General features: G+C 38.5%; 1 protein-coding gene across 1 annotated transcript in view; it reads right to left on the bottom strand.

Annotated features, from left to right (window-relative positions):
• LOC131031528 (protein transport protein SEC23 E) overlaps positions 1-23,595 on the bottom strand; it is a 64,527-nt gene that overhangs the window by 23,989 nt on the left and 16,943 nt on the right. The window contains exons 3-4 of the mRNA XM_057962664.2: positions 19,729-19,890; positions 6,514-6,656 (exon numbers count right to left, since the gene is read on the bottom strand). Of these exons, the coding sequence (XP_057818647.1) occupies positions 6,514-6,656; positions 19,729-19,890 (305 nt within the window). The remainder of the gene's footprint in view (positions 1-6,513; positions 6,657-19,728; positions 19,891-23,595) is intronic.

The following is a 23,595-nucleotide window of genomic DNA, read 5'->3' as shown; positions in this document are numbered from 1 at the left end:
TTAGTTGCAAATTTATGATGTGTTTCATGTAAGTTTATTATAGTGATATTTTGAATGGCAACATATTTCTGTTGAATCTTATTGTAAATTTAAAATTTCACCAAAAAGTATTATTGAAAAACAGAATTAAAGATGAATTAAATGTTGAATATATTTGTATTGCGTTGTGGGTTGTGACGTAGATGTGCCTCATGCTATTGAGAGCAGAAGCTACTTACAAGGGGAGAAATATTATCGTTCATTTTCTCCAAAAGAATGATGTTTTCCCATACAAATGACCCTTCAGAATTAAAAATAATTGATAGTCATGTGAAAATCAAAGAATCCTGAGAAAAAAGGTAAAAAAAATAAATTAAATTAATTATCTATGAATGTAATATGCTACGTTTATTAAAATTAATTCCTCCTATATTGCAGCCATAGCTTAAAAGACTCTTGTCATTTTATGACATCCTTGGTCCATCAGTGAGAACTGTTCAGAGACATGTTCCATGGACCAGCGCTGCCCCAATTGATCAAGGACAAAACCAATGGAATCATGAAATGGTAATTGTTGTCTTGTCAAAAGGCGGAGTTCCCAAGCCTTTTCCTTCTTGAACCCAGAATCCCGGAATTCCCAGTTCCCAAGCCTTTTCCTTCTTACACCCGAAATCTCGGAATCTTAGAATTCCAGGGTTCCAAGCCTTTTCTTTCTTTAACCCGGAATCCCAAGATTCTTAATTCCAAGCCTCTTCCTTCTTGAGCTCGGAATCCCAGAATTCCAGGGTTCCCGATTCCTCCCCCCTTGCAACAGGGCCCAATGTCCGACTTCCAACAGCTTGTGACACTTCCAGATGAAGTGATCAACAGTCAAGGCTCTTAATGTTCCACCAACCCCTGCGAGCATTCATGGAACTACAAGGGCACATTTAAACCTTTTTGCGGGATTGCCATCAAGTGGAGTCCAAGGTCATGCTTATTTATGGTTACTTGATGGCCTTCATGTTAGGTCTACATGCTTTGACTTTGGAATGTTAGTCAATCCACCTTCTAGAAGTACTTTTCTTCTTGGGATTGCCTTGTCAGGGTATGGCCAGGTTGCCTGCATGCACACATGTCAAGTTTGTGCACTTCCCTATCTTCCCTGACTAACTTTCCTCTATGCACGCCAAGGTCAAAGCTTCCTAACCTTGACCATTGGTCTCTCCTCTGCAACCAGTTTGCTATATATAGGTTGCTAAGCCTCATTGTAAGGGGTTCTCTCCCTACTGGTTGGAGCTATTCTCTACTCTTTCACTTCTCTTGAAGATTTGTATTATTTCTTGCATTTCTGCAACTGTAAGTTTGGCCATTGGCCTAAGAATGAATTGAAATCATCATTCTTGCCTCTTCAACTTAAGCATGTTGTGTATGTTTTCTTACCTCCATTGTAAGTGTATGTTTTGTGGCTTTCTCTCACGTATATGCTATGTTAACTTGTTTCTAAGTGTGACTTGTGGGAAACCTTCTCCCCTTTTGACATTCAACAAATTCTAACCTCCATACATGTGTTTGGGGTTCATTCATGCAACAGAAGTTTGTGCATTTTCAGGGTATTTCAATTGACTCTTTGTGTCATTTCGGGGTGGGGAGAGGAACATCTCTTATCTTGGTGCATCACCCACTTTCATTTTAGCATTTCCTTCTTCCCTTTTCCTCTGCAAGCTATTAGGATAGGTTTAGAGGTTGAATTTGGAGTGTTGAATTGATTCAACACCTGCACTTGGATTGAGAAGGAAGCTGGCCTTCTCCGGAGATTCAACCCCATTGTGCAACGTCCCACACTTTGAGGTTGTTTCCATGTTTCACGAGGTTGTTGATATAATAGCTTAGCAAGGGTACAAACTTTTGTGACAACAGGTACCTATGCCACAAATTCTTCCAGGGGTGTGAATAGCTATTCCAAAGAATCGCCTCAAATTAGTATTGAACAGTTGTTATTCAAATACATTAGATTTAAATATACTAATTTTGTAATTTAATTCTAGTAATATATAAATAAAACCTTGATTGTATTGTTATTAAAATTCATTATGTTGGGACTTATAAAAATCATGCTAAATTTGGGGACCCAATGAAGCCTCGCTTTATGGATTTCTCTTCACGGCTTTGTTTTATGGTAAGGCAAGCACATTATTGCAATTCGCTTTGAACTTGAACCCTTGAACTTTTTTGGTTCAAGGTTCAAGGTTCAACCGCTTCTCCTGCTTGTGTCGTGGCTTTGTATTGTTTTTTTAATAAGCAAGTGAGAATGTGTTATGTCTGTTTTGAACCATTTGCAAATCGGTTCAAGGTTCACATTTCAAAATGTCCCTTTCTTTTTATCCAAGGTCTCTGCTTGTTGCCTTTTTCCACTCAAGCGGAAGGGTCTGTGTGTCGTCAAGAGGGGGCCCCCTTTTTTAGTCTAGGCTTGAGCGGATTCTGATAAATTTTAATTTTTCCGAAGTCTTGTGTCTTTTCCTATGTATCTGTCAGGCTTCCTAAAGATCGAGCAGGTTCCTATTGATCTCGCAGTTGTCACTATACCGCAACCCAAAAGTGCTCGATAGTTATTCGCAGCGACATGGCGACAAACCACCAACGGTGAACCATGGCCGGCAGTTAATGCAAGCAATTCAGGCAAATAAAGATTCGCAAGTGTTTGGGGAGGCATCTAAGTTTTATAAACAATGCAATGGCAGGTGTATAGTCCAGGCCCACACCAAAACCATCCTCTCTGCATTGTCCGAGGAAGCAATTTCAATCACCAAGGTGAAGAACCATTTATCCCACATTGGCCGCGAGAGGAGACTTTTAATATTTAAATGCACAGTCGCACGCATCCTTAGTGTCAAAGCTTACGGGCTTTTAGCAAGTGGCCGATCAAGGAAGTGGTGGGCCCCCGCGTGCACGTGCATCTTAGAGCGGCCTAATTTTGCAGCAAAAGGTGAAATTAAACAGCGAGCAGGTTGCAGAAGATCGGACGGCGGTCGCTATACCGCAAGATGAAGGTGCTCGACTGTTAAAAGCCGCGACTTGGCGACTGATGGGCTGGCGGTCCAGGTGACGCCGAGGTAAGCACTGAGCAAATCATGAGGTGTCGCGTGGTGACACGCAGCAGGTCTAGTGGTGACGCGATAGAACAGAGGGCAAATGAATGTCGAGCAGACCGTGGTTTCGATGGATCTCAAAATGGACTCACCGAAGACATCAGTTTCATTGGCATAGAAGGTGTCGATGAAACTAAGGTTTCGATAAGACGTGAAAACAATTCACCGAATGCTCGGATTCATCGACAAGGGCACATCGAAGAAGTATCAACCAGTTCCATCGAAAAGTGAAGGCATCGATGAAAATGCAGTTTCGATGAGACAAGAAAATGGATAGCCGAAGAGGATGTTTGGCTGAAAGGATGATGCCGAACAAACCAAAGGAAGTGGTGGGCCCGGTGGCAATGACTAGGCGGTCCAAGTGAGTCAGGTGGCGAACCAGAGGTTGACAAGTGGCAGGCCTGACTGGACAGGTGGAGTCCAGGAAGATCTCAGAGCGAATCCAGAGAGGCCAAGTGGTGACACCATGGCATAGGCGAGAGCCATTCAAAGAAGCTAAAAGCCGAGCGATTTAGGAAGATCAACGGCTGGGTGAGATGATCCAACGGTTGTCGGCATGTTGCGATCCGAAAGTGATCGCCAAATATCCCATGTGACTTGGCAACAAAGCACGTGCGCTAAAAGGAAAGCGGCCCAAGCGTTAAGGATCGAACAGCTTGAGAGAAGATTTACGGTCATCGCTATACCGCAAGATGAAGGTGCTCGTTGGTTATCACCTGTGACATAGCGACTGACCAGGTGGCAGTTGAGGTAGCAGTCCAGGTGGGCTAAGTGCGAATCAGGTTGTGCCACGTATTAGGGAGTAGAAGAAGAATCAGGGTGGGCCCAAGTCCAGTAGCAAGTCCAAGGTGGCGGGTAAATGGATCCAAAGGCAAATCAAGATGTGCCACGTGTCGAGCCCGCGAGAAGAGAAAGTGATAGAGGGAGCCGCTCAGGCAAGGTAAAGGACGGGCAAGTTAAGGCAGATCTACAGCTGTCACCAAGTCGCAACGAAAAGTTGCTCGATGGCTAATAGCCACGACTTGGCAACTAAGCGGTGGGGCCCGATAAAGAAGGAGAGCAGTCCAAAGGAAATAAAGAACAAGTCGAGGAAGAAACAAAGAGTTTCATTCCGGCGATGAACCCAGGCGGTGATGAGGTGGCAGGATATGGGCCCCGGAATGAACCAGGTGGTGCCATGTGGCGCAAATGCATGGCAGAGGTCTACGCGGCAAAATTCAGAGGTTTAAAATATAATTTCTGACTAGTGAAAAGGCAGAAAACCGACCTGCAGAGGGATTGATGACTGAAAGATTATTTTTTGCCCGATATATAAGTGTTATATATCGTTGGAAAGATCTCAATCCGAGAAATCTGATTCTGCAAGTCAAGTGTAATAAGTCAAGTGTAACCCACGGCAAGTATTTTGGGGCAGTTACCTCGAGATCTCAGAATTTATTTCTTAGTCAGAAAGATTGGATTTTCTGCAGGCCAAGTTGTGCGAAACAGTTAATGCTGAACGATAGGGTAGTTGCTATTGTCGGAGAATGAAATATGATTTTGTCCTCCCTGCCTTCTTATTCGAGAGTCTTCTAATTTTGTAAAGGGTTCTAGATTTTTGTGAGCAAGGCTCCATAATCTCGAATTCCATTTTCTGAGTTTTTTCCCAAATTTGTGCAGTGAATGTTCTTTTTCAAGTAATAGAGTATCTTCTTGTTGTAGATGTTTTTTGTTGCAAGTCACATATACGTAAGGCATATATACAGTTTATTGGATTGTCTCTAGGCCTTTTCTTATTTTCAATGAATCCAGTCTTCAAGGGAGTTTGGGTTTGTCCTCTCACAGTGGGGAGTGTAATGGGTGTTCTTAGGTACTCTTCAAGGAAGAGTTTAAATTCTATGAATAATCATTTTGGATTCAAGATAATGTCTGGATATGTATGATCCTCCATTTGAGTTTAGAATGTATTAATGACAGGCATTGATACAGGGATATCTTTCTTAATAAATTGGATTTGCAATAGAAGTTTTCATTTTCAGTTTGATGTATGACTCCATGCCCTTGGATAAGGCACTGGTCTTGCAGATTCTAGGGATTCTCGGAGAATTTAAAATATCAAGTATCCATTTGCTTTTATGTTTGTAGTTTTAGATGTTCCACCTATCTCATGCTCCAATCTTGTTGAGATGTCAATGCAGATTTAGCCCATCTACAGTAACCTCCTTGTTGTTGAGCCTTGTGAGATCTATCTGCTTTTGTTGATGCCATATGTCTGTAACTGGTTGTATTTTATGCATCAAAGGGTGTCCCCCCCTAGGTCTTGCAGAACCTGAAGTGTAGGAGGATCATTAGGATCCTACGTTATGTCGTCCAAGCCCTGAAGCATTTCATTGATTGAGATTGGCTATTTCATAGATAGTTTGCAGGTGAACTTGGTTTGCTCATTTTTGAGACCAACACATTATATATGTGCAATTGTGAAGTCTGGAAATGAATTCTTTAAAATTAAATAAAATTAACACAAGAAATTGGCACATGTTTTAAGATCAAAACACAGTCTCTAAGCCTATTAGGGTGGGGACCTAGATCCTTGGCATGGCCAAAAGGGTGACTTCAAAAATTTATCAATAAGTCTTTGCCCCTTTCAGATTGTGATCAGTTGAATTCCTATCATTTGTAAATAACAGAACAAAACATGGAGTTCAAATTCAAAGAGGACTTACCATATTATATATTTAAGGAAGAAAGATTATCCATTTCCCATGTAATTGAGAAATACTGATGTCAGAAGGGAGATCAAAAATTTAGGAAACTCTTATATTTGACTGTCACACACGTGTAAAACAAGGTTCATGCCACTAAAATACAGAGTGCTCCTAATGCATGTTTTTCTATAAAATTGTCTCGTTTCAACTCTAGTACAAGAAAGCCAGGTCAATTTGCAAACTGATAATAATTTGCATTTCCAATGAAAATTAAAATTTAATCACCCACAGGGCTACAAACATAACTGTCATTTAAATGACATTCTAGAAATCAAAAGCAACATAGCAAACTGATTTATACCAATGTCATTCTTAAGAGAAGGCTTATCCTTGTAGAAATAATTTTACTAGTTGTCAGAGAAAGAGTTGTACAAATCAATGAACAAACAACTTTCAATTTATGGTACTACAATTAAAATTGAAGATGTCAGACAATGGCCTTATTCTTCCATCCATAAAATGATCTAAAAAGTCGTAAACTGCAAAGTAGTTTCAAACGATGTTATGTATGCTATGCAAATAACCAAATGTCAAAACAGATGTCCCCATAAATTCAGTTTGTGATTATATGTATTACTGATTATAGATTGGGAAAAATCAACAATAGGAAACAACATAGAATTTGCAATCAAAATTCCAACCTAGAGGCAGGCAAGACTTACTTGAAGGAAAGACCAAGAGACTGATTCCCAGTATCAAAAACACGTTTAAAGGAATCCTTGAACACGGAATGTCCAAAACTTTCTGCTAATACTACAAGGCCACCTGTTCTTTCTACTGCTACTTTCATTTCTGCAACCCCAACCTAAAATGTAAAAAACAACATTGAAACAAGATTAACTATTCATACAAATCATTAACCTTAACAAGAAGCAACATTCATATCTTTAGCTAATCTAACCACCAAAATAATATACTCAAAACTGTCCAACATAAATATCCCGATATATTCTAATATAAATACTAATAGATATAAACCAACATTTAAACAATGGAGAAAAATAATTTTTTGACTCAAAAGAATGTCTTATATTATTCAATATCAGAGAAAGAAGTCAATGTAATTCAGCTACAGAAAGCAGATAAATCAAGCATGGGCAAAAAATACAAGATTCTTTGTTACAAACTGAATTCCATCTTACCTTTAACGACCTGTAACCCATCCAAGAACATTCATATAGTTTCCTATGTTCATTTCTTTCCATGCTCTGTAACTCAAGCTATTCTCTCATGAGTGGATAACTTAAAAAGGCATCCAACAATCCTCCCAGGACTCATAAAAAATAGATACCCCCTTGCAGATTATGTGCTTTTTGTTTTCATTCTCACTATTGGCCCCAAAATCGCCTTGCCAAGCCCACTTAATCTTGACCATTCTCTAACGGATATCATCAAGTTTTTATAGGCACTTTTACTGTGGTAGATAATGAGGGGTCCAGTCCTTTACCACAATTTGCCTACAGTGATGATCTTCATAACACAATCTTCTTTGATTGCATTATCTTTGAAATTTTTGAGTTTTACCCAAAACAATACAACCACTCATTTTTTAAATGTTTGATAGAGCTCAAATATATTATTAGAAGGGGAGTATATTACAGCACACACAATTCCAGTGCAAACAAAAACGCAAGGTTGAAATTTTCTAATGAGATTAAATCATTATTACAATCCAGAATTCAATAACTAATGCCATCCTTCAAGATCCGGTTATGTTTTAAAAAGCTTATATGCATAAAAAATAGCATTCACACATGACAGCTGATTTCGACCTAAATTAAACTGAAAATAACTAACAATAATCTATGACAGTAAACTAATACATATCTGCAACTATGGCAGTATCTTTCATCACTATTTGTATAAAAATAGTACATTTGGCAAGTTATCATAGTATCAAAAGTTTAGTCGGGGGGTTCAACAACCTCATAGCTAGGCTCTTTGATTGTTGTGATTTTAAGTTACTTTTATCTTGTAGCCTCTTTCTAGGACTTCTTTGCAACCCCTAAAATTAATTCTATTAGGTGTACTTTTGGTCACATTTAACTATTTTGGCCATTCATGATTTGCTTTGATGTTTGGTATGATAATGCTTGTGATAGTTAACTTTTTCAACTTACAAATGACAATTATTCCATTTTCATCTAGACTGTTAAATATGTCTTCTTATGCCAATTCCTTTGAGAGGTTGCCCCAGACATAGTTCACCGTGATTTTCACTCCTCTAAATGGCATTCTCCCATTGTATTTATCCTATGAATCAGTGGTATGATGAGAAATGTAAAACCGTGCACAAGAGACTCAGATTCATCCTACCATAAAACCTGACATACATCTACACTAGAAGGTGCATCGCCATCTGGTTCAGCAAAAATCAGCATGCAGTTTTTATATCTAACAACCTTAGTCCGTTGGTGCCCCACTTAAAAATTTAAAGTCTTCACCTGCGGCCAGATTCATCCTACTATAAAACCTGGCATCCATCTACACTAGAAGGTGCATCGCCTTCTAGTTCAGCAAAAAACAAAATGCAGTTTTTATATCTAACAACCTTAGTTTTTTGGTGCCCCACTTAAAATCTTCACCTGCAGCCTCTCAGCCTAGGATGAATTTTATGTGGATTGCCTCCCCTAGCATTTTAATATTCTGAAATCAATTCAATTATTTAGTCTATCAACATCTCCATCACTTCCTCCCAGCAGAAAGGAGATTATTAGAATCTTAAAATCTTCAAGCAGGTGGAGATTCGAATATATTCAAGCCACTTAAAATCTTTGCCTGCAACCTGTCAAGCTAGGATGAATATCGTTTCTTACAAATTGTCAATGGTAACATTGTAGTTTCAGCTATTCTCTGAATCACTGACCAGTTGGCCATGGGATTCCCCCTTTACTAACCAAGACATGTTCCCAACAATCTAAGTTGTGACAAATCAACATATCCTACAAGGCACTAGGACCTATCTCTTTTGCAATCTCCAAGCGGAGGAATCTAAGGAGAACCATATTTTCAGGTGTTGTCTCTTTTGAGATCTGAGCAGAGATATATGATCACTTCTGTGGATAACTCAAGAGGGGTCATTACCACCTTTCGGGTTATCCAAAAGAAATGCATTTGGGCATCTATTTTTGAGAAGCAATTGTTTTCAATTTTCATAAACCAAGCTCCATTATAAGAGTCCAAGAGCACCAGATTAATTAAATATTTCAGTCATTGGGACATCAAGCACATGTTAGTCATTACAATCACTAGCACACTCCCAAGTAGATAAGGAGGCATCTCAAGCGTCTTACTCTTGAACCATAGAGGGTTGGCTACTCTCCCTCATTCACACTCTGGCCTACAGAGGAAGAGCTGTATTACCAATTTTCTCTCCGATTTAGAAGAATCGTCAACTGAAATATCCTTTTCTCTACTCTTTTGAAACTTATGCAATAAAAAATTTGTTTTTTTAAAACAAATTTAATGCAACAACCATTATTAGATATTCTTGGCTCCCAACTAATGAAAAAGCTAAAGAGTAATTTACGAGTTTGCATAGGAACTCGGGAAATTTACTTCATAAACAGAATTTACAATAATCGAATTCCTACATCAAACATACCATTAGCAATGGTCCAATCGCTGTCAATGGATTTTTTTCAGAGGTAAAGAAGACCTTAGACAGGGGCTTATTAGCTTCTGGCCTTCAAAGTGCTGCGATAGAGATCAATGGGTGCTGCGATTCAAATATAATGACTGCTTGTATGCTGAAGTTGATGAAAAAGCACCATGTTTATTTCAGATCGCTGTTTGAAGACCCTTAAACTGTTTCTTTACCCTCAACTGCAGATATATTGATTACCAATCATGCAGTGTCTGATATAACTCAAGGCCCTTGAAGCTGGAATGATTTTGCTGTAGTCTCCTAGGGTTCCGTCCAGAAGATCTCCTCCGCAGGGGTTTCATCCTGAGAACTTGCTTTAGAAACTGATTGCGGAGGGAATTCAATAATATTCAATGATCAATAATGCCTCTCAAATCTCATCTATGCCTTTTTATGTAAACTCTTCAGCCAAAAAGCCATCAGCTTTCTTCTTCCAATCCTTTGGTTTGGCTACTTAGGCAATTAGTAATGTTTGCCTCTTATTAAATAAATCACCACCATGAAGTACGGCCTAGGAAAGATTAAGTCATTACTTAAGTTGGCCCCCTTTTTAATGATATAAAGTGAATGATTAAATTATTACTTTATCCCCTTTATTAACTTAATGTTTAGCCTATGGGGAGAAAAAATAATTGGCTAACATTTTTATTTATTTATTTATTTGCATGCTAAGCGAAAGGGGATATTACATCAACTATGAATTTCAACAGCTACTAAAAGGAGTAACTTGATCCCTCCAACAATCATCAAATCATGAGGCATTGTATGGCAATTCTGTGGCAAATGACAAGGATTTGCCAGAGTTACCCGAGGAAGCATCCCTGACCTGAAAACTCCCGTCCCCGTCCCGGGGACGTTTCGGGGACTTGGGGACGGCTAGGGGACGTTTCCCCCCGTCCCCAAATTGCCCTGTTTTTTGAGGGGACGTCCCCGAAACGAGGGGACGTCCCCGAAACGAGGGGACGCCTGCCCTAGCTCTGGGGGATGTTCATACGCCTCGGACATCCTGAGGACGGCTGGGGATGGCTGGGACGTCCCCAATCCGTCCCGGGGACGGCCAGACGTCCCCCATTCTAAGGCCCTTAAAAAATATTAAAAAAATTTAAAAAGTTGTATTTTTTATTTTTTATTTAAATTTTCTAATAGAGGCCCCTTATTAATTCAAATTGTTATTAAAAATTAAAAAAATTAAAAGATAACATTAATTAAATTTTAAATTTATTAATTTAATTCATAATTTTGACAATGAAACTATATGGCACCAGTGTAGCCTTTGGGCATTTTGACACAGAGATTAGAAAATCTCCAAACTCGGTGAGTCAATAGAAAAATAACACCCAACACCTTTATTAAAATCTTAAAATCTTCCCCTTGACCCTGGCGCTGCCCCTTGACCCCGCAAGGGGCGATGCCCCTTGACCTCACCTTGGGGGCGATGCCCCCAAACCCCCATTGAAAAATATGGGGGGAAACTTGTTGACGTGTATTTTGTACACAATCATACACAGAATAAAATACCGACAGGCATCTTATCCTCTCTTGAGAAAATAGTCTCTAACTGCTGAAGATCTGCAAAAAGGATCAGTTAGATAGACTCCAAGGTTCTTTTAGTGGGGTCTCCACGTGTGGACAAGCTTTTTAGTGGTATGATGTGATTTGCTGTTTCCTCCAAGGCGTCTTACGAATTCCAAAGGCTCGAAGATTTTACTAAACTAAAAAGGAACTTTCAAAAAAAAAAAAAAAAAAAAAAGGACAGGGTTTAAGGAAGTCTAATCTAGCCTAACCCTATGAACGACTTAGCATGAATGAGATTTGGCAAGACTCAACCAACTTCAATTTTGCCATAAAATAACAACTCAATTGAAATTAGCGCGATCTTCTAAGGTAATAATGGTGTTCAATGCATCAAAGACCAAGGACACTACTACGAAGGTACATATCCTAGATGCGAAAATGCTTGAAGGTTAAGGACTCAAAATGTTTTCCAGTCGACCACGCAAGGCGTTCCTACAATCAGCAAGAAGCTAGTGGTTTGGATAGCGAATCCTACCAAATATCAAATCTCACACTTAGCCTTTCAAATTAACAAACTACTTTGATTGAGCGTGATTCAAGTACATCCAACAACCATGAAGATAACTTAAGAAATTTGCAACAAAACACCATAACTTCAATATTTTATTGATTTCCAAGTCATCATATACAACAATTGCTTGAATTTCTCTCTTCAAGACTCAATCTTGTTACAAAATAAAAATTGCTTCTAACTCTAACTATTATCTCTCACACTTCTTCACTATTAACTATTATCAAATGAAATGGAAAATGGGGGTATAAATAGCATCCCCAGTTACAATGAAAGGTCCAGATTGAAAGTAAATCAATGGACAAGATCATGACACCTAAACCCTAATTAGGGTTTGTTACAAATGACCTCCTTTTTACTGAACAATATTAAATACATAGCCAAATATTAAATTTGGCACAAAAATCTAGGAGGTATCAACCAATGAGAAATAAGATGTCATGTCATCTGTAACAACCTTTCATCTAGAATCTTATTCCCTTTCCAATTCTCTTTCTTAGCATATGCAATGAATTTTGTCACGATTCCTTCGATTTCTGTGCTTGGAATCTCGGGAAGATTCTTGATACTCTCTTCTAAGTGGATAACCTGATCAAATGCATCTAGAAGAGCTGTGTCCCAAGTAGGTTCAAGTTCCTTTGTTCTATCAATCAGGAGCATGGTGGCATACATCTGATCATACTGCTCATCTGTAACATCTGCGTCCTTACGAAAGATGATCTTGATTCTATCCTCAAATTCTTGTAAATCCACATCTGTCTCGACCTCGATCCTTCTGCCAAGAATGGTACGAAGTACCTCAAATACTCTGTCCTGGATCGGATTGATCACCTCCTCAACTTGACCACATCTAACACTGATGTCCTCAAAGAGAACACTCTTTATATGGAGTAAGGTTGACCACTGAAACAAACTGTGAGAATCACCTTCTAAGATCCTCTCTTGTGCTAAAATTCTTCTGGATGTGTGTCTTATAACTCTCAAGACAGGGATGACAACGTTCTTGGTATGGGCAAATGCAGCTACTGTTGCCATCAATCTATGAATAATCTCAAGAACTTGGATAGCCTGATGGGTGATCTTCGACATCCTTGTAACAAACTCAATGGCCACCGTGTGAGATCTATCCATCCAACTACATGTACGCTGGACCATATTCCTGAATCTTTCTGCTTCATTGATTGATTGAAGGGGCAATGCTTGCAATGGTGATCTAACTGGATCCTGACGTCCCAAAGGTTCATTGATGTGACTGAAATATGTCCTCCATGCACCGACCTCTCTCTCAAGCTTCCTATTCTTTTCCACTTCTTCTCTAAGCTTGTCCTTCAATGCCTCAAATGTGTCGGTGGCATCATCTAAAGTCTGCTCTGCTGTGGATGGTCCTAACTCAATAGTCTGTATATGATAGTCTTCTGCTAGGATCTCACCCTCATATTTGTCTGCTGCCGGTGTAGCTATTTGCAGTTTTCTAGATCCAGTCTCATCTCGAATCATCTTGGACATCTTTGTAGCCTTCTTCTTCTCTGTTGTCATATGTGAACGTCCAACAAGGCTCTCTAAATCAATTGCACTGTCGTCGTCCTCTATTACGATCACCTTAGTCAATCTTTCCTTCAACCAATCTGGGATATTCGATCTTGTCTCTTGAACTTGAATTTCTTTATGTACTATTTCTTCTTGTCTGGGAGGAGATGTTACTTCATTATCATTATCTAAATCATAGTCTTGGAGAGATCCATCGGATGAAACATGCTGTGCCTGTCCTTCCTCCTGTCTGTCATTCTGTACCATCGACTCCATGGACTCTTCCACTCGAACTGTTCTATCCTCTGGCCTGGAAGAAGTACCTGGTGTTTGATCTTTGTTGGCACCTTGCTTTTTCTTGGAAGGCTCTTTCTTTTCTGATCTTTCCTTTCTCTTCGAACCTCTCGAATGGAGATTGCCCTCACTGGCACATCGAAGGTTACCTTCACCTGAATTCCTAGGATTAGGATTGCCTTCACTAACACTGGCTCCACCTTCGGCTGGCTTTTCTTCCAAAGTAAAAGACATAGCTATGCCCTGTTCTCTCAACTTCTGATGCTGAACGTCTACCCATCTGCGAGTACAAGACAAGACTGGTGCCATCAAATCATCTAAATCCACGGCCTCGGGCTCATTCCAATTCAAACTTATTGTCTTGCTTTCTCTATCATATGAAGATTGGATGTGCCTGCCGTTGTCCTGAGCTTGGTCGGCTACTCTGTAAATCTTACATTTCCTGATGAAATCCAAAGGCAATCTAGAATGTATCTTTCGTTTCACTTCGAGATCATCTAGGAGATTCATCATAAAATCTTCAATTTGGTACTCATGTCTAAATCTTCTACCGACCGTCTCCTCTAAATGTCCATGTGGATCAAAACTATTCCTCCAAGCAAAAGATGAAAAAGGATACAAGGCTAACTCCTTCTCTGCGTCATCCATGGCTAAGACATTAGGACATACCTCAACTGAATTACCCAAAATAATAGGTACCTGAACTCCATTCTGATGTCTGTGTCTGAATGCCTTCACATATGCTGCCAACTGCCTTGTTACTTCAAGTAACACAATTCTGTCTGTCGGGTACCTCGGCAACATGTATGGAGGTAAAGGACATCCATACACTCTAATGTAAGTGAACTTGGGAAACTGAATGAACCAAGCAACGTACCTCTTGATGAACTCCTGGGCATCCTGAGATAATCTGTTGTGAATCCCTCCTTGCAACGTCCTTGTGATGTTCATCGTGGAAGTATCATTGATTAACTTGTAGTTCTTCCCTGGTGGATGATGCAAGTAGGTATAGGATTCACAAACTCTGACCTCGCCGGGTCCTCTTCCAATCACTCCTCTGTGAGGTAGTCCTGCATACTCAACGCTCCTGATTAAGGCATAGATGACGTATGAACTCATGTGGAAGGACTTAGTAGCCCTGAGTCTTCTCAACTGTACGTCTAAGCAATGGCTAATTATCCTAGCCCAATGTATTATACCCTTTCCTTGAACAATTACCTGGATGAAGTAAAACATCCATTTCTCAAAATAGAAGGCATGAGGTGCTCCTGTGACTCTGTTGAGCATGGTGATCAAATCTCTGTACTCCTCTTGGAAATCAATCCTGTGTGGTGTGTTCGGTACTTTGCTCAGACGGGGACGACTCTTGAGTAGCCAGTTCTTGTTGATTATGCTTAGGCAAGCATCTGGATCATCATCGTACACTGATCTGGCTCCTTCAATGCTCTTGTATATCATGTCCCTGTGCTCTGGAAGATGGAAGGCTTCACTTATGGCTTCCTCTGAAAGGTACGCCAAAGTGTTTCCCTCATTGGACACAATTGTCCTGGACTGTGGATTGTAGTGACGGGCACACTCGATCATCAACTCGTGGCACTGAATGGCTGGAGGAAAACCGGCCGCCTTGATGATGCCACTCTCTATTATTCTCCGGGCGACAGGTGATGGCTTGCCGATGTAAGGGACCTCTCGGAACTTCTTCGTGCTAAAGTTCCCCAAGTTGGTATCTCCAATGTTGCTCCACTTGGACACGACCTTGGTCTCCACCTCTTCGGTCTTCTGATCTTCTTTCATGAGAGCCGAGCGACTGGTGGATGCTCCCGCCTTTGGGGTCGCCATACCTACACAACATTTCATTATAAGAAATAGATTTTGCAATAAATAACGTAAATAAGAGAGATAAATTTTAGGAAATCTCATGATAAGTCTCTAGAGTTATCATTTCCTAGAAAACATCGATTGAGCCAAGAGAAATTCAAGAATCAAAATTTCAAAATTTGAAATATGACGATGAATAAATAAAACAATAACAATCAAATCGCCATACCTCGATAGAGAGCTAACTCTAGAATGCAAAAACAAAATTTGCCTAGGCAAAATTGAGGTATAAGATAATCTTCAATATGATCTCCTCAAAATTGACTTCGCCACCTCTGGAAAGAATGTGATCTTCAAATATCGCCTTGGACGTGGTCTCAAATGGATCTTCAAATTCGTACTTTGGCGTGGTCTTCAAGTCTTTAGCAAATTCGCCTTAGGCGTGATCTTCAAATTCGCACCACCTTTGGTCTTCAAGCATTTTCGCACTCCACACAAGATGATATTAGCGCCACCCTTTGGTTTGAAATCGCACCACCTTTGAAGTGTCTACGCCACCTTGGATAATATTCGCACTATATTCGAACACACTTAACACTTTCCTTCGTCTTCCTTAATTCGCATGTAGAGAGGTAAAATAATGATGTAGAAAATGATAATTCCACTCCCCTTTATATAGCGCTCTCATCGATTTATCCCTTAGGCCGACTTGATAAAATAAAACCATTTCAAACGATTTTTAAATGATTTGCAATGACATAACAAGGCCGACTTCCATATATGAGCGCTCCAATTCGATTTTTATTAAGTAATTAATTAACTATTAATGCCTTGCGTTTTTTAAATGAGAATTTCGATTTTAAATAAAGGCAAAAAATAATTAATAAAGATCAACGCCATATTAAATGCCAATTTAAATAAGATTTTCAATTTTTAAATCGATTTAGCATTTAAGGAAATTCGAATTGTTTAATTTGGCGCCAAAAATATGAAAATAAAGGGACGTACCTCATCGCTCTGGTCCCTTGGAGAGGGACAGGAGCGATTCACCATCTTTGGCATGATTCTTGCGTTTTCAACGTTTAACTCCTTCATTTCCACGTCCCAAATTGATCATCTGGTGGTCCTTCGAATTTGAATTTCTTTCTTGTGCGAGCAAATGCATCTTATGACCATCATCGCCCTGGTCCCTTGGAGAGGGACAGGAGCGATCCTAAGTTTTTGCTTGAAATTCTCCATTTTGGCACGATCCTTTCCTTGTGTCATCTTCCAGATGCCATTTAAAACCTTGTGCGTCCTTGTCTTAACGTGATTTTCAAAGAATGCCATGTGTTTTGTCTAACATCGCCCTTGTCCCTTGGAGAGGGACAGGAGCGATCTCCATGTCTTCACATTCATCTTGTATCTTTGACCTTCAAACCTTCATTGTAAGGCGAACAATATCATTGCTTGTGTCCTTTGCGCTTATTCCATTTGTCTTCATTATGTATTTGGACGTATTAAAGGGACCATCGCCCTTGTCCCTTGGAGAGGGACAGGAGCGATCTATTATTTCTCCTTGATCTTGGCGACTTTTAAACTCCGATCTCCTTTGCAATGTCCTTCAAACGTCGTCCTTCGCACTTCCTAACCTCGCTTCGCCTTGATCTTTGAAGGAACGTGAGTGTTTTGATAGTATCGCCTTGGTCCTTGTCCAAAGGACAGGAGCGATCTTGATTTTTTCACGTTCAATATGCATTTTTGACCTTCGATCTTCCATTGTGATGTTTTCCAAACGCCATCCCTTGTCTCGCTTAACCTCGCCTTGTTTCGATTTTGGAGGAATATGAGCGCTTTTGATAGGATCGCCCTGGTCCTTGTCCAAAGGACAGGAGCGATATGAGCTTTTACCTTGATTAGCAATGTTTGGACGTTTAAAAACTCTTGTATGTTATCATCAAATGATGGCTTGAACCTTGTTTATCCTTATGGAGTCTTGACTTAGCACGTACTTGAAGCAAAACGAAGGATCCAAAGCAAATCGCCCTGGTCCCTTGGAGAGGGACAGGAGCGATATGGTCCCTAGGTCAATTTTGGTGATTATTTAACGTTTGAAATCTTCATGCATCACCCTTCTACCTTTCCGTGGACCCTCTAAGACCTTGCGAAATCTTGTCCTTACGTAAATTTTGCCTGAAATGGCTAATACATCTAACATCGCTCTGGTCCCTTCCTGAGGGACAGGAGCGAAGTTCATCATTATGTGCTTGTTCTTGTTTTCATCAACTTGCAATCATCTTCATTACGTGAAATGATGTCCTTTCGACCTTCTTGGTTGCTCGAAACTTGTTTGCCTTTTGAAATTTACGCCATTATGTAGATATCGCTCTGGTCCCTTCCCATGGGACAGGAGCGATCTGGGTCTTAGAGTGTAAATCTCTTCATTGTGATGACCTTTACAACCTTGCGCTTGATGGAAATGCTCTAAAATGTCTTCGCCACCCTTTGTCTTGACTTAGATCGGTTTTAATTTGAGTGAGGAGCAAAATAATCATTGTATCGCCCTGGTCCCTTGGAGAGGGACAGGAGCGAACTTGCTCTTGTGGCCTTCATTTCACTTTGTCACCTTCCAAATTTATATTCAACGGACTCGTCCTTCTTCACTCTATCCGTCCATGCCTTGACATCATTTGTAACTTTGCAAGAAAAGCAATTATATCAAAAATCGCTCTGGTCCCTTCCTGAGGGACAGGAGCGAACTAGGCATTTAACACTGGTATGGATGTCCCAAAAAAATCTTCAATTTATATTCAATGCGTTCATCTCATGTTCTCCTTTATTTTTGAACGTAAACTTGCCTTGACCTTTGTCTGGATTTTGCAAAATGAAGGAAATCGCTCTGGTCCCTGGGAGAGGGACGAGAGCTATAAGGTACCTCGCCCTGGTCCCTTGGAGAGGGACAGGAGCGATTTAGTCAATATAGGTCATTTTCCTTCGTTTTTGCATATCAAATTATATTCATTTGGCAAAGCATCTTCCCTTGGATCTCCTCAAATCATTAAGTTTTCGAAATCTTGGAAGGACAAGGCGAAATTTGAATCGTAGCTCTGGTCCTTCACTGAGGGACAGGAGCGGTTTTCCTCCTGGAGGCATTTCTGTGCTCATGAAAATCTTCAATTTATATTCAATGGAAAGATCTCGCCGTTCTCCATCACTTCAAACGTAAAGTTTGTCTGGACTCTGCAAGGATGATGAGATATTTGAAATTGAGCTCCCGTCCTTCACTGAGGGACAGGAGCGATTTTGCTCCTATAGGCCAAAATAACAAGATTTTTCACATTTTAACACTTCACGAGGCGAAAACAAATCAATTCCGATGCCCAGGATCAAAATTCAAAAAAGTCAAAATTTGGTCAAAATATTCAATCGGACAAAAAAAATTCACATTAACGGTCAACACTTAGACAAATTTAAGCTCTGCATGAACATTCCAATTGAAAATTAGACCATTTTGGCGAAATCATTGCATTCAAAATTTGCATTCTAGAAAAGAAGCTCAAAAGCTCTCAAAAAAAACAACTGGATTTTGGCTTGAAAAGACAAAATTTAAAACCCTAAGGCTTGGCCCTAAATCCAGACAACTAGCTAACTAACAAAACCCTAAAAACGAAAGCGAAAACGAGCGAAAAACAAGCAAAAAGAAGGGGTCCCCATTTGCGATGGGGCGATGTGTGAAATGGTCACAACAAAACTGCATCGATAGAAGTAGGGAAAATTTAACCTCCGAGTCTATTGATATGCATATTGACAATATGAATGAATTGAAATTCTGATTTATGAATGCATAATTGCATATTGTCTATTGAGTATTAACAATGTTGTATGTTCAGAATTTACATTTTCAACTTTTCATAGTATCATACACATGCTATATCCATGTTTTATTGTTTTCATATGAATATAATGTATGTATGCACGCTTTATCCATGTTTTCATATGAACATTTAGAATTTTGAAATTTTCCTATATATTTTAAATTTTTCCTATATTTTATATAGCTGTCCCCTTTGCCATCCCCAAATTTGGCAAAAAAATTTGCCGTCCCGGAAACGCGTCCCGCCATCCCCGTCCTGGAAACTCGGGGTAACTTTGGGATTTGCTCCTTCTCAGTATCCTGACTTCAATACTATGGCAAATGTATAGATTCATTATTCAGTCAATCGGAAAGCTAAATCTGCAAGGTGGTTAAGAAAGCCATAAACATGTTGATTTGAAATATATTTGCAGAAAAGAAAATCCTTCTTCATAAGAAAATAATACGTATCTATGTAAATCTGTACATATGTAAATCATTGAAGAAATCATGGGAGATCCAATTCCACAAAAAACAAAGAAAGTAAAAGTGTGAATGCTTAAGAAATATTATATTGCAATTAGTCGAACGGAAATGCACAACAGTTCTGAAAACAAAGATAATGAGCACCAACTTCCACTTTTATGGAACTAACAGCATTTGAAAATACAAACCTGGTCAAGAGCGGATGCAAAAAGGTCCAAAACATGGCCTTGGTTAACCAGTTGTTTGGCAAGGCTTTCATAAAATTTTATAGCCTTGTGATAGTGTGGAGCTGCATCCTTGTCCAGGTCCTTGTGTGATCGAACAGGCTCAGAAAGATCTTTAGAGACAATCTGCAAAACAAGAAATGTGCCAAGAAAACAAAAACATTAGAATTTGGGGTGTGCCAAAAAAGTTGTATTGCACTATTAGAAAAGTAAAATTTATATTTTCACAATTATAACCAGATTTTATAAAATATGACTGCATGCATGATGATTGACATAATAACACATAAAGGGAGGCCTGGAAAATGAAATAGTTCAACCTAAAATCTATTTTTCAATAAACAAAATCACACCTCAGTGTCCCTACACTAACATAAGTGGATTTCTTTGTTACAATCTCTTGTCATTGATGTCAAAAGCAAATCAGATTGAACGCTGTTGTGATTACTTGATCACTGTTATTAATCAATACAACAGATAATTAGACTACTACAGCATTTGGTGTTTAATGATGTGAAAATAATACCTGAGATTCTGACTGTTTTGATAATTTTGGGGGCTGCATTTAAGATGATTGATCAGATTTCTCAAACTATCTTTCAGAACCTTTCACTCGTGCTACACAGAATAAACTAAGTTTTTCACAAATAAAGCGTTTTTTTTTTGTATCATTATTTCTGTGACCAGATCAATAATGAATAAGAGCTCAATTGTTTTAAAAGTAAAGTTTGCTTTCTAATTATCGTAAATATTTATAAGAAGGTTGGATGCTTGAATAAGAGGCCACCATGACAAGAAGTGGTTGGGAGTTAGTTACAGTTATGATCGGTTGTAACTTCTTGAACAGTTTGGGAGTAACTTCCTATACGGTTAAGAAACTCACTTTTTGTATTTTATATGTGCATCGTTTCATTCGGTGTATTGGTGATTGATACATGAGAAAGCAAGTTAGTGATTCAAAAAAAACACGTATTGTAAAGAGAGTTAGTATTCAGAAATGTGTTTGATATGTTGTCAGGCATTCATATAATGCTGTTGAATATGGAGAAGAAGCGATAAAATCAAAGCACAGTAGCCATTATATATTTTGGTGAGGATATATTGTTCAGAATTCCTTAAGTCATTTTGTTTTGGAATCCCATTTTGACTGTGATATATACTATCATCTTTAATGGTTGTCTCAAGTGCATGTTCAGAGATTCTCTGAAGATCACTGAAAATCACAGAGGTTGAAAGGGTTTATTTGCAGGGTGCAGATTGGATTGTTTCAAGAAATATTTGAAGACTCATATTGATCTGTTTGTAATTTCTCTGAAGGGTTATATTGTCATCATTTGAAAAACTTTTATTCACCTACCTTCAAACTTTGTAAATCACATTATTACAGTTTTGATTATGTCTTATATGTGATTCTCTTTTGATTGGTGCTATAAGGGTTCTGAGTTGGTGCTCAGATTTACAAGATTGTGACTAAGAGGGTTGGTGCTCTCTAGCAGAGATTTGGTTTGGGTTGGTGCCCAACATTATTGTAAATAAATTAATTGTGAGGCTGGATTAGGACAGAAGATCCTGGCAGCATTTCTCACCGTGGTTTTCCCAAATGGGTTTCCACGTAAAAATATTGTGTTTTGTGTTCTTGTGGTTGCATTACTTTCAGTTTCAGTTGCTATAACTTTCAAATTTCAGTTTGAAGTTGATAAAAGATTTTGGATTAAAGATTATTAAAGTTTTACAGCTACTACTTTCATTTTCTCCTGACATCCCTAGCTTAAAAGGGGTTTTTCTAAACATACTTTCATTTAGAAGCAGAGCTCAGAGAACAAGAAAATTTCCCAGTATTTCTGACTATTTTCTAATTTTTCCAGTTATTTCTAATCTAAAAACTTGAAGCTATGATGCTACAAGTATAAAGCATGGTATTAAAACATTAAGTACTTTCAAACTCAGCAAATACAAGCGAGCATTTCTGGAAATAGAGTAACTTCTACCCTAACTTACCACTCAGTGTAATGTCCCCTACTAAGTTTATACCTGCTTTAACCATAATTAATCTATTTCTATGTACTTACGAGTTAAACTAACTTGATTAAGAGACAAGTCTATCTTAATATGAATCAAACTGTGATATTTTATCTTTCTTTAGTCTATCAAGTATTTGCTCATTTACCATGCTAGATAATTAATCTTATTCTGATTCATTATAAATCATTTACATATTTATTAATTACTAGTTATATGAAATATTATGCATTACAGCAGTGCAACTTCTAAAAAATATTATGATAATTATAATTATTATATTAATATCTATTATTAATTTATTATATCAATATCTATATTTATAACCATTACATTAATATCTATATTTATATTGTTATTAGATTCTGCATATGATCATTATCGAGCTTCAAATCTTAATCATCATATTGAGCACATCACCGAGCATGCCTCCAAGAACAAGGATGTTACTGCCTGTAACTAAATAACAGTTCTGATCTGATCGATGGAGATCATTAGTGATGCAAACCCAACCTCCTCTTATGAGTGTAAAATATAAAATATATATAATAATTTTCAATCTATTCGAAGGTTCCCAATCGGTGACTCTGAGTTTCGGCACAGCTTAGGAATGGGCTGCACTCGGGCTCTATAAGCCTGCCACTAAAATCTGATTTGTAATTGCCTTATTCTTTTATGTTTATTTCAGAAGTATTTCCCCATTATTCCCCCCCAGTTAGAATGATACTGATCTTATTCTTATATCTCCAAAACCAAAGGGTTGGCATCCTTTGAGGTTTGACTAGTCACATCTCTTCTTGATCGGTTTCTTCATAACTATGCCTCCCTTAGACAAATCGCATTACTTCATAACAACCAGTTTAATATATTCAACTCACCCCTTTACTTGTCTTAATTGATGTCCTGCTAATTGGTATCTGATCTTTTAATCGTACCTTATAATCAGTTAGTTACTGATTCTTACTAGTAATAAATATTAATTAAATAATAGTATAAATAAATAAATTTCAAATAATCATTCATTGATAATTATTATATTAATTAATAATAAAAATTATTTCTTTTAGGATATATATATATATATATATAACGATCAAGGAGGGGACATGACACTCAGCATAAACAAGTTTATCTTAGTTTATAGTGCAGACGGCACCATAAGTACTCTTGAGTACTTAGCAAGTCTACTGCACAGACTCACCAGAAATGGAAAAACAAAATGGTAAAATGTGGAAAAAAATGAGGGAAAAGCAATAAAAATCTGCCATTTTTTGCCTTTTAAGCAACTTCGGCCATGCTATTTCCTCACACATTATTACAAATTTGATTGTATTCAAGACAGCTTTTAGGGTCAAATGTGTGCAATTTTTGGATTCTTAGTCAGAATTGGTCTTCTTTTTTTTCCTTTTTTTCAAAGCTTTGGAATGTTAGGATTCCCAAAGATACTGAGAGGGGGGGGTGAATCAGTATCTTGCCGGTTGACAGATTTTCTGACCTTATTAAATAATTTGCATTCCAAAACAGTGTACCGGTAAACAAGAATTAATGCAGTAAATATGAACAATAAACACAACATAGAAATCACACCATAACACAAGATTTTTGGCGAGGAAACGCGGTGTGGGAAAAACCTCGATGGGATTTGTGACCCACAATATTCACTCACTGGCCAATGAATGGATATTACTTACAATAGTGTGCCTGCACATGCAGGAAGGCCAACTGCCTAGAGCTCACTGCTCAAATACAAAAGGAAGTCTCACTGACTTACAAAAAAAAATGGATTATGGAAATCCAATGTAATGTACTGCT

Source organism: Cryptomeria japonica, chromosome 10 (genome assembly GCF_030272615.1).
Source record: "Cryptomeria japonica chromosome 10, Sugi_1.0, whole genome shotgun sequence".
Taxonomy (NCBI): Eukaryota; Viridiplantae; Streptophyta; class Pinopsida; order Cupressales; family Cupressaceae; genus Cryptomeria; species Cryptomeria japonica.
Note: the sequence above shows the minus strand (reverse complement) of the source record. Positions and strands in the feature narration are given on the sequence as shown.